The 10,612-nt window shown below is 43.9% G+C and overlaps 2 protein-coding genes across 2 annotated transcripts; both read right to left on the bottom strand.

Moving 5' to 3' along the window:
* Positions 1-2,438: 2,438 nt before the first annotated feature.
* Positions 2,439-2,983, bottom strand: LOC147987124 (uncharacterized). The gene has a single exon (XM_087545136.1). The coding sequence runs from the start codon at positions 2,830-2,832 to the stop codon at positions 2,608-2,610; it is 225 nt and encodes a 74-aa protein (XP_087401262.1). The 5' UTR covers positions 2,833-2,983; the 3' UTR covers positions 2,439-2,607.
* A 2,695-nt stretch (positions 2,984-5,678) lies between these two features.
* LOC147987123 (uncharacterized) lies at positions 5,679-6,345 on the bottom strand. The gene has a single exon (XM_087545135.1). It carries the CDS (start codon positions 6,170-6,172, stop codon positions 5,915-5,917), a length of 258 nt encoding a protein of 85 aa, XP_087401261.1. The 5' UTR covers positions 6,173-6,345; the 3' UTR covers positions 5,679-5,914.
* Between the last annotated feature and the right edge of the window lie 4,267 nt (positions 6,346-10,612).

Genomic DNA, 10,612 nt, shown 5'->3' with positions numbered 1-10,612 from the left:
ACAATACCAAATGAGTATTACTAGAACCCATCATGAAAATATGAATGCCTGTCATGCTTCAAGTTCAAGCATGATGGTGTGGCCGACTCAGGTACACGCATACTCTCACCATCCAAAAATAAGTGAATGAGACACTTATTTTGGCACGTAGGGAGTACTTCATATCATCTCGACTGAACTCTAGTTTCTTTCTCACTTTAGCTACTTGTAAGTTGTCTGAATTTTAAATTTGGGCTAGTCGATTTTCTAGCCATTGACTTCAGCTCTATGATTCGTAACGCATTTTTTTCTGGCCTGTGATGTTAGTTATCTTGGGCTTGTTTTTTTACTGGCATCATATTTGGGTCAGTCTATTTACTATTGGGCCGCCCATTAACAGCTTGATCCAAACGTCCTCTCTTCCTTTTTGCCGGCGGCCGAGCGCCAATGGATGACTAATCGTCCTCGCGAGTTGACACGGACAGCTGGTCAATTTATTATACGCTAAAATCGTGATTGAACCTAGATATTTGATATGTTTACTAGAAGAATTCAATGATGTACTTCATGGTACCGTGAAAGTGGGATCTAGGAAAGATACTAGTTTCATTGTCAAAGAGACGTGCGCACTTTGAAACACAAACACAAGAGACAAGACAAAAATAGTGGGTCCTTTGGAACTTCTGACTTGACTTAAGGCTCAAAACAAATCCACTTGACAAGATAGTCATGAAAAAAATAGAAATGACAGAAAATGAACATACCCTCGCCTTTCTTTTCTTATAAGGCGCTCTGAATTTTTCTTTCAAAGCCAAACTTTTCTGGCATACCCTCGCAGAAGTCTAGAACCATAATGGAACATATTAATGCATGTCATGCTTCAATTTCTAGCATGGCCGTGTAGCTGACTCAGCTACGCACATACTTTGTATGATCTCGACTGAACACTAGTTTTCTTTTTTTCAAATTGACTGAATACTAGTTAATCACCACAGTGGGATGAACCGACAATAAGATGAGCGTAATTGAATGAGCAGGCACATTGCATACATGAAATGGAAGTTAACTTATTTTTATATGCTTGCTCCCTCCCTCCATGCTACATGAATGAGGTGAACTCCACGCTACTTGGAAATGTAGCGGTACCTAGTATTGGAGAGAATGGGATTCCGCCAGATTTTCATGCATCGATCTTCCTATCCGCGAGGTATTCTGTTGGCATGCTTCAAGCATGTGTGCGTAACTGATTAACCAATGCACATATATATTTAGTATGATCGAGACTGCACAGTAGAAACTCATGACAGATGGATGAACTAACAAGTACGCGCGAGTGAAGGAGCTAACACACTGTACACATGAATTGAACAATTTCTTCTGTCTTACACTTGCTCCATCTATATAATCTAAGAAGAAAGTTGTTTTGGTTCTTGGCATAGGAAGTGAATTGAACTCTAGAGAGAAAAACTCTACTATTAAATTTGAGATGTTGGAGCAAACCAAAGCAAAGAAAACTCTACATAGCTTGGCACATCTGTTGCAATTGACAAGCCACTGGCATTTGCGTACTGGCGAGAAGTAGAGTATGATGCGGCTCCATGCTGCTGGACTCCACCTTACTTGCATGTTATGTCGTTTCATAGGACAACAGGATTTTTCGGCCTAGGGATGTCAATTTAATCTCGTTTAAAGTCCACTTATGATATGATAGTTCAAAAAAGTTTTTTGTTTGTTTGAGGAAAATGAACTATCAAGCTATCAAAAACTAACTAAACGGAATTGCGGACGCCATTTATTTGCCACTTACATCCTCAGGGTTTTCACAGCATCCAACAGCCTGTTTGATAGTTTGAGAAGAAGGTGAAGTATTGTAAGACTTAATTCTTAAGAATGCTAAGAAGTCACCCCATCATTCCGAATAGAAAAAGGAGGACCATCTTGTTTCATTCAACGGATGAATCGGGTTGAATAGTGGAGGAGACCCATGGACAGTCAACATTTAGCCTTCACCGTGTCAGACACACTGTACTTTACCTATAGAATCAGTTTCTTAGCACATTTTGCAATAATATTTCGAGGACCCCGGTTGTAGTTTCAGATATTTGTTACGGTGGTATAAAAATTGCAGATTATGCAGTATGCATAAGATCTGTCGACTAAATTAATGTCTGTCATGCTTCCAGTTAAGGATGGTGGTGTGGCTGACTCAGCAACGCACATATACTTAGTATGATCGCGACTGAACACTTGTTCTTTTTTACGAATTGACTGAATTCTAGTTAATCACGACACTTGCTTAACCGACAAGTAGATGACAAGTACTGTACATTGTATACGTGAATGCACCTTCCATAATCTCACAAGGACGTTTGCTTCTGGCCAGTTCTTGTCTTTGGCCTGGAAAAACAAATGAATTTCCTGAAGAAGAACTGTACACTTGTATTTGAGATGCTGCAGCAAAACAGAGCGAACAATCCCTTAAGAATCAGCCGGTCCTAACAGAAATTACTACTGGTGTAGTGTATTTACAGGTCGATGCTACAACCAACATACACACATGATTCCGCAGCTAGCGCTCGAAGAAATCGACTAAAATCGAAACTGAAGAAACTGTATGTTCTGAATATGTCAGTACACGGTGTAGAGCAGCCCCTGGCGGCGGGCCTCGTCGTCGTCGTCGCGGCGCCTCGCGTGGGCGCGGCGCAGCCAGGCGACGTGGGCGGCGACCTCGGCGGAGACGACGGCGCAGAGCTGGGGGAGGTGGCGGGGCAGCCAGAGGTTGAGCGGCCACAGCAGCGGCGCCGAGGCCTGGAACACCTGCACGAAGGCGAAGGCCAGGAGGTGGATCCCCATCGCCGAGAGCCCTGGGACGCTGACCAACTCCCTGCGCTTGCGCGGTGCCGCGGCGTCGGCAAGCAAAAGAATGTGATGGCTGGTGAATGGCGTTGTGTGGCTGCTGCGCTGGTGTGGTTATGCTTTTGCCGGGGAGGTTGCGGCCTTCCCCGGGAACGACCTCCTTATTCTAGTTGCGCGCGCTGAGACGGGGAAGCTGGATAGGCATGGTGACGAGCAACATGACGTCTCGACTTGCCGTTATCCCAAAGGGTTGGACCGGTCGGGGAAGGATGTGACGGCCCCTGCTACAGCTGGTGGGTCGGCCGGGCCAAGTTGGAGATGAGTCGGCCAGTCGACTAGAGAAGTCGGCAACATTCTATTTCCTTCAAGCAAAAAAGAAAGTTCCATACTGTTTCCAACAGCAACATATTTTTTGGGGGGGAAAACAACATATTTAGGCTAGTATAAAAGAGGTCATCGTTACCAACTTTCAGCTCACCCTAATTCACAGGCCCAGAAAAACCATAGTCATCTCTTCCCAACTCGCCGGCGACGGTACAAAATATGGCATGGCCCGACAGCAGCGAAAGGCACCAAACAACATACATGTCGACCTCTCAACCGGAACCTCCTCTGCCCACAACCTCCATGTCTACTCGCTGACAGGGACAAGCATGCGGGGCGGTGCCGCGAGCTCAGTCGTCGATGAACGTGGGCGTTTCCGACAGGGAGGGAGCAGCATGCTCGTGGGCAGATGTGGCAACTAGATAGAGCGGGGACGCAAGCTGGACTGCCACCGAACATGGTTGTTGTTGGCGGGGATGGAGCACACCGAGCTAGGGAGTTGCACCGGCGGACATACAGAAATTAGGATTTGGCAAAGGGGAACGATGGTTGCTGTTCTAAGATTTGATTTTTCAGGTGTCCGCATGTGGATGTGGGTCTTCAGGTTTGGTGCATACGCCCCAGTCGCATAAGTTTATTATGTGGCAAGAAGGGAGGATTTTACTAACAACTATCATGACCATTGCTTAGACTACAATTATTTTAGAGTAAATCCAAAACCTTATAAGCTTGGTTAATTGAGAAAGAACTAGCAAAAACCACAAAGATAGGTATCAAGGCACTCCGTCTAAGCCATCGTATGTGCCTTGTTCTGAACAAAGACGACATACCCAACATCATGAAAACTCTTGTAAATGGAGATGCATCGATGAGCAGCCTTCCAAGAAATGCGCAAATAGTAGCCTGGACATATCTCCGATCAATCACTTTCGGCGCGTGTGACTTCTTGTACATTCCCAGATATGAATGCATCTTCTCCTTTATATCTGCCTCGGTGTCTCTCTTTCGTCTTATCCTTCTTGCCCTATGCTCCGCACACTTGACCATTGGAATACTGCACTTTTTGTTCTTTTTATCCATACAGCCATTGCGCCTTAACGCAAGAACATCCATCGCGAACAGGAGATGAGATTTACCAGAATCTCAATGACATTTTCGCACGGGAAAAATATGATCAGCCGATACTACCTTGGGTGAAAGCCCGCCAACCATAAAACAGAAAATAAAAACGAGAGTACCGACCACCTTGTCTTTGACTATGGGTTGACATGGTAACTTGAGCATGAATCCATTAATTTGATCACATGTCCCCAAGATTACATAGGCCATAATCCAGCCAACCCACCGCTAAGCGAAACCCAACATTAAAATTGTTTTCTCCGAAAATGCTCGATCCAGACGATCATAAGTCTTGGATAAATGTAACTTATATGGGCAAATTTTCCTTGTGTAGTGTTTCAGATAATGAAAGCATTCGATCAACGCACTATCAGTAATGAGACAATGAGGAGCAAATGTACTTGGATTTTTTGTTTTTGCAAACAAGAAATTGGCCTTAATATTTTTTCCGCGAATGAAATCAGCCTTAATTACTTCACTAAGCACTTCGCCAGTCGCCACAATACTACAGAACCATAGGAAAGCAATTGGGCTGAATTCCCGTAACTCGTCATGCTTTCCTTTTTGTGTGTGTGAGGGAAATCAGACTACGCAAGCTCGTCTATATTGCATCAAGACCTTCAACTTTGAGGGAAATCAGACTACGCAAGCTCATCACAACAAGCGAAATACTCCCTTCGTTCCAAAACAAGTGTCGCTGATTTAAAACAAAATAAGTACAAAATTGTTCTAAATCAATGAGACTAATTTTGGGACGGAGAGAGTACCAACTTTGCCGTTCTTTTAAAAATCCCTTGACTTGGCTAATCATGGGGAAAATCATAATTCCATAATGCCCTTTCTAATCCTCCTAGCCACTATTCTACTACAATAATTCTCGCTTGGTGTTCTAATTGTGAATCAACACAATAGTGGTGGTGGTAATTCACTAATTCCTTCCGGCATTTTACTGGTTTGGAAAAAAAATAGTGTTCCCACTTATAATGTCGGTCTTCATTATATCTCAATTGTGTGGATAAAAATGCACGGGAAGCATATCGTAGTCTAGCGCTTTCAGTGGACCGGTCTGGAAATCGCCGTTGGCAACTAGCATTCCACTGTATTCATGGTCACCAAAATTCCGCATGAGAAGCATTGATGAACAAGTCACTTATACTACTCCTTCCGTTCCTAAATATTTGTCTTTCTAGAGATTTCAACAAATGACTATATACAGAACAAAATGAATGAATCTACACTCTAAAATATGTCTATATACATCCATATGTGATAGTCCATTTAAAATCTATAAAAAGAAATATTTAGGAACGGGGGGAGTACTTTCTGCGTAAACTAATATAAAAGCGTTTAGATCATTACTTTAATAATCTAAACACTTTTATATTAATTTATGAAGGGAGTACTTGCGAATCCTGGTTAATTACAAGTTTACAACCCACACTCAGACCAGGCATTGCTCGGAAGACACAAGCATGCAGCATGCAGCTAATTTAGCTAGCCCAAGAGAAGAAAACCAAAATATACTAAAAAAGGGAATAAACTGAAATTAACCACTATTCTAATTTACTTGAGAAAAATTAATCATTGGCATCCCTGCTACTGCCTCCAAGTCTCGAACGGTTCCAGCGTCTCACTCTCAGTAGTAGGCGACGTCGAGCACCGCCCGGCGGTAGACACCGTCGTCCCGGCGGCTCCAAACGGGGGCGCCGGGACGGCACGCCCGGCGCAGCCAGGAGACGTGGGCGGCGAGCGCGGCGCGGGCGACAGCGCAGGCCTCGGGCAGGCGGCGCGCGAGCGGCAGCCAGAGGTTGAGCGGCCACAGCAGCGGCGCCGAGACCTGGAACACCTGCACGAACATCCTCGCCCCCGCGAACGCCAGCAGGTGGATCCCCATCGCCACCAGCTAGCTCGACTCCACTCCGCCGCCGTGCGCTGTGGACTGTGCAGCCGCGCGAGCCCCGACCTCTGCTGGCGTTGCGGTGCTCAGGAAGTGGGGAAGCAAGAAAGCAAATGCCGACTGATGGTGTGTCTCCGTTTTTGCCGGTGGCGGGGCCGTACGTGATGAGGGTGCAGCCTTCCCCGGGTGCGAGCGGGATGGGGCTCCCGTTTTGTTGTCGTTGCGGATCAGTACAAGGCCGACAATTTGGTCAGATTTGGATAACGCCACGACGAGGACGTACCGATCTGCCACTATTGTGAAGGGCAAAACGGGTAAACTATAAAGGAAATCTCGGATATTTGTTGCTGCAGTTGCATGATCCACTGATGCATGCCTCACCCTTCTGGCATGGGTGCACCGCCGGATCGCCGAAGCACATATTTAGTCATGACAGTAGGATGACCTGAAAATAAGTCGACGAGGCGCCAAGGAGCTAGCACACATTGTACATGAATGGCATCAACTTGTTTTTCTTGAACGCTTGCACGTTGAACCCTATATATAATCCCGCAAGTCACTGCGAAGTTTACTCTAATTCGTGCCATGGAAGAACAGATGAGTCTACCGAAGAAAAACCTTAGCGTTGTGTTTGAAATGTTGGAGCAAACCAAAGCAAGTTCTAGTCCCTTTTACACTTATGTTGCAGTATCCATGTGATGCTTCTGTTCCTCGCAATCCGGTTGCCCTCCTCCGGTATGTATGGCTGCGATAGAAAATACGGGAAAACACTCTTTTCTCCTAGATGTGTTGAGTGAAGAGCAGAAAAGAGACGCACACGCCTAATTTATTTGGTAGAAACAGGTAGCTCGCTGGAAAATCAAGGGAGTCCCCACTGCCTTCCGACTAGAAGGAATTGCACGCCCTTTGCGTGAGTATGTGGTGCCTTACATCGAAGCTCTACTCCCTTCCAACCGAATGAATAGTGCATCACTCCTACAGTATGGCGTGCAATGTATGTAGTCCCTACTCCCGCCCTTTACTGATGAACTATTCTGCATAGCATAAACTTTTCCTCGTTGCGACGAACAAATTGACTGAACTAAGACTGTTTGTTGATTGACCGAGTTGCCCATCCATCTATTCATCGTAATTCGACTGCTCTATAACCCAGGCAGGCAAATTATTCTTCTGAGAAAATTAATAATATGCTTAATAATGCAAGAAAATTCCTAGGCACACTATGGCACTGAAATTTGGCATGCAATGCAGTCATAAGAAAATTATGGCCAAGAAAATCCCTAGACACTGATAAAGATGTGTGGTTGTTGTAATAAACTCTCTACTCCTCTCTTATTAATCAATACACCAGGCAAATCCGTTAAATAAAAAAATTCTGGCAGAATCCGACACATGTAGCAGAGTCTATCGATCTCCATTTACATATCAATGCAGAACCAGCACGTAGATCATGCGACGCTCCGGAAGACAAGTGACCAAGCATCGTAAGAGCAGGAAAACCAGAAGGCCAAACTTGAACCGTAGCCTGGTTGCTCTACATCGATCGACGTCCTCGCTCGTGATCGATCGATGCCGATCCCCACGCGGCCGTGCGTGCCGGCTCGTAATTCTTGATGCTTCGCCGCCCGTGGCGTGCGCGCACCGGCGAGTGCTAGCTACTGCAGCAGACAAGCACAGCAAACGGACGGACGACTGTGATTAGGAATGGCGATGTGACAGCTTCGGTGCTGCCGTTGAGCGAGAGGTTGCGGCCTTCCCCCGGTACGAGCGCCAACTGGTATCGTTGTTGCGAGTCTCTACTGTATTAAAGACCGAGAACCCTGCCGATCATTACACAACATGATGACGCGCCACGCAACGTATAGGTGTGCCGTTATGATCGCGCGTTATGATCTCCATCCAAGGACAGAAAAGGATAAAGATGTGACCGCTCCTGCTCCTGCTAGTGGGTGGAGCTGACTCGGACGGCCGATCAATTTTACTCCAAAATCACAATCGAACATGGATATTTTATTTGTTCGTGAGGAGATTCCAGTTGTGTACGGTGCGGCCAACGTGGTATCTAGGACAGATTCGAGTCACTCCAAACAAAGGCAGAACACGAGGAAAAAATAATGGGCCCGACCGATGACCTCAAACTCAAGCAAATCTAGTCAACAAAATACAATATATATATATATATATATATATATATATATATGAAGAATTAAGCATGACCAAAATTAGCAAAATACTTTTTCAGTTTTGCTAAAGCACATCTTAGATGTGCCCTAAATATTGCATTGATATTACACGGAGATCCGTGCGGGTATTTTCCTTTTTCTTTTTGAGTTTTATGTTTGACTGAGTCATTTGGATGTGCAATAACTAGGGCATATCTAGATATATCTAAGTATTGCACATCAAAGTCCTATGTCAATGATATTGTAAAGAAACTGTGGGTGAACAGTAAAATGATCTCTATTAATTGACTGCAATGATGTACATATTTGTATGTCCAGAGGGGACACGTCGCACAGTCGCGACGCTTACAAGAGGCAAGATTAGAAGGACGCGTCCGTTACATTAGGACGTGACCCATCGGGGGAGAAACCGCACATCGGTTTGGAAAAGCTGGGATTTCCCTTTAATTAAACTAATTAACTAAATCTTAACACTCCCCCTAATCCCTGCTTTCATTATTCTTGTAAACATCATCATCACCATCACCATCATCATCATCATGATCAGTCTCCTCCAAAAACCCTATAGGAAAAATATAAGGAGATATGTACAATATGCCATCTAAACTCCTTTCAAAAACTCAGTGGGAAAATTAGGAGAAACCGACATATCATAATGCATGTATTACTATTGCCTCATTAAAAACCTTCCATAAGAAACCATTTAGGAAAAACTTATAAAGAAAAAGAGTGCAATATCAAAGATCCGAGGATCACAAACAGATTATCATTCAGGGAGACACTCCCCCTGAACTTTGCAAGTCCCGAAGTCGTTTCATACCAATTCCATTGATGTACTTCTGAAATAAAGAACTTGGTAATGACTTTGTAAACAAATCGGCAAGATTGTCACATGATTTCCTTTGCAAAATATTTATCTCCCCGGTTTCCTGTAACTCATGGGGATTAAATAACTCCCCCGGTTTCCTTTGCAAAACATTACTCTTTATATAACCTGTTTGCATCTGTGTAATACATGCATCATTATCTTCATAGATAATAGTGGGTGATTCCAATGATCCAATCCCACTTGAACTTTCAATAAAGTTAATCATTCTGCAAATCCATGCACATTCACATGATGCTTCAAACAAAGCAATAATTTCAGAATGATTCATGGATGTAGCCACCAGAGTTTGTTTTGTCGACTTCCAAGAAAAGGCCGTACCTCCACTCAAGAAGACAAAACCAGTCTGTGATCTGGCATTATGGGGATCCGATAGGTATCTAGCATCACAATATCCCACCATGGTTTTATCTTGATTTTTCTGATAGAACAAACCAAGATCTTTGCTGCCTTGAAGATATCTGAAAATGTTCTTCACACCAACCCAATGCCTCTTTGTTGGTGATGCACTGAATCTAGCCAATAAATTTACTGCAAATGATATATCAGGCCTGGTGCAGTTTGCTAGATACATTAGTGCTCCAATAGCACTGAGGTAAGGAAACTCGGGTCCTAATACCTATTCATCATCACCCTTAGGTCTAAATGGGTCTTTATCTCTATCAAGAGATCTAACAACCATTGGTGTTTTCGATGGATACGCTTTATCCATATTGAATTTCTCAAGAATCTTTTGGATATAAGCAGACTGATGAACAAGTATTCCTGAAGGAAGATGTTCAAGTTGTAAGCCCAAACAAAATTTAGTCTTACCCAGATCTTTCATCTCAAACTCCGTCTTAAGATGATTACTTGCCTCATGTATTTCTTGTGTAGTCCCAATGATATTCAGATCATCCACATACACAGAAATAATGCAAAATCCATTCTTAGATTTCTTAATAAACACACATGGGAAATCACTGTTGTTTGAGTAACCCTTCTGAAGAAGGAATATACTCAGTCGGTTATACCACATTCTTCCCGACTGCTTTAAGCCATATAATGACTTCTGAAGCTTTACCAATACATGTTGCGATTAGCCTTTGGATTCGGAAGCTTCATTCCCTCAGGAACTTTCATATAAATATTTGAATCCAGTGACCCATATAAATATGCAGTCACAACATCCATCAGTTGGATAGACAAATTCATTTTCACTGCCAGTGATATTAAATATCGGAACGTTGTTCCACTCATAACAGGAGAATATGTTTCATCATAATCGATGACGGGTCTCTGCGTGAACCCCTGTGCTACAAGCCTCGCCTTATATCTCACCACCTCATTGTTCTCGTTCCTCTTACGAACGAAAACCCACTTTGCTCC

The sequence above is a fragment of the Triticum urartu genome, chromosome 2A, assembly GCF_056163025.1.
Source record: "Triticum urartu cultivar PI428250 chromosome 2A, HENAU_Tu73, whole genome shotgun sequence".
Classification (NCBI taxonomy): domain Eukaryota; kingdom Viridiplantae; phylum Streptophyta; class Magnoliopsida; order Poales; family Poaceae; genus Triticum; species Triticum urartu.
This window is presented reverse-complemented; position numbering and strand designations above follow the sequence as displayed.

Excerpts from the sequence above, each read along its gene's own strand:
- LOC147987123 (XM_087545135.1), bottom strand. The coding sequence starts at position 6,172 with ATGGGGATCCACCTGCTGGCGTTCGCGGGGGCGAGGATGTTCGTGCAG.
- LOC147987124 (XM_087545136.1), bottom strand. The coding sequence starts at position 2,832 with ATGGGGATCCACCTCCTGGCCTTCGCCTTCGTGCAGGTGTTCCAGGCC.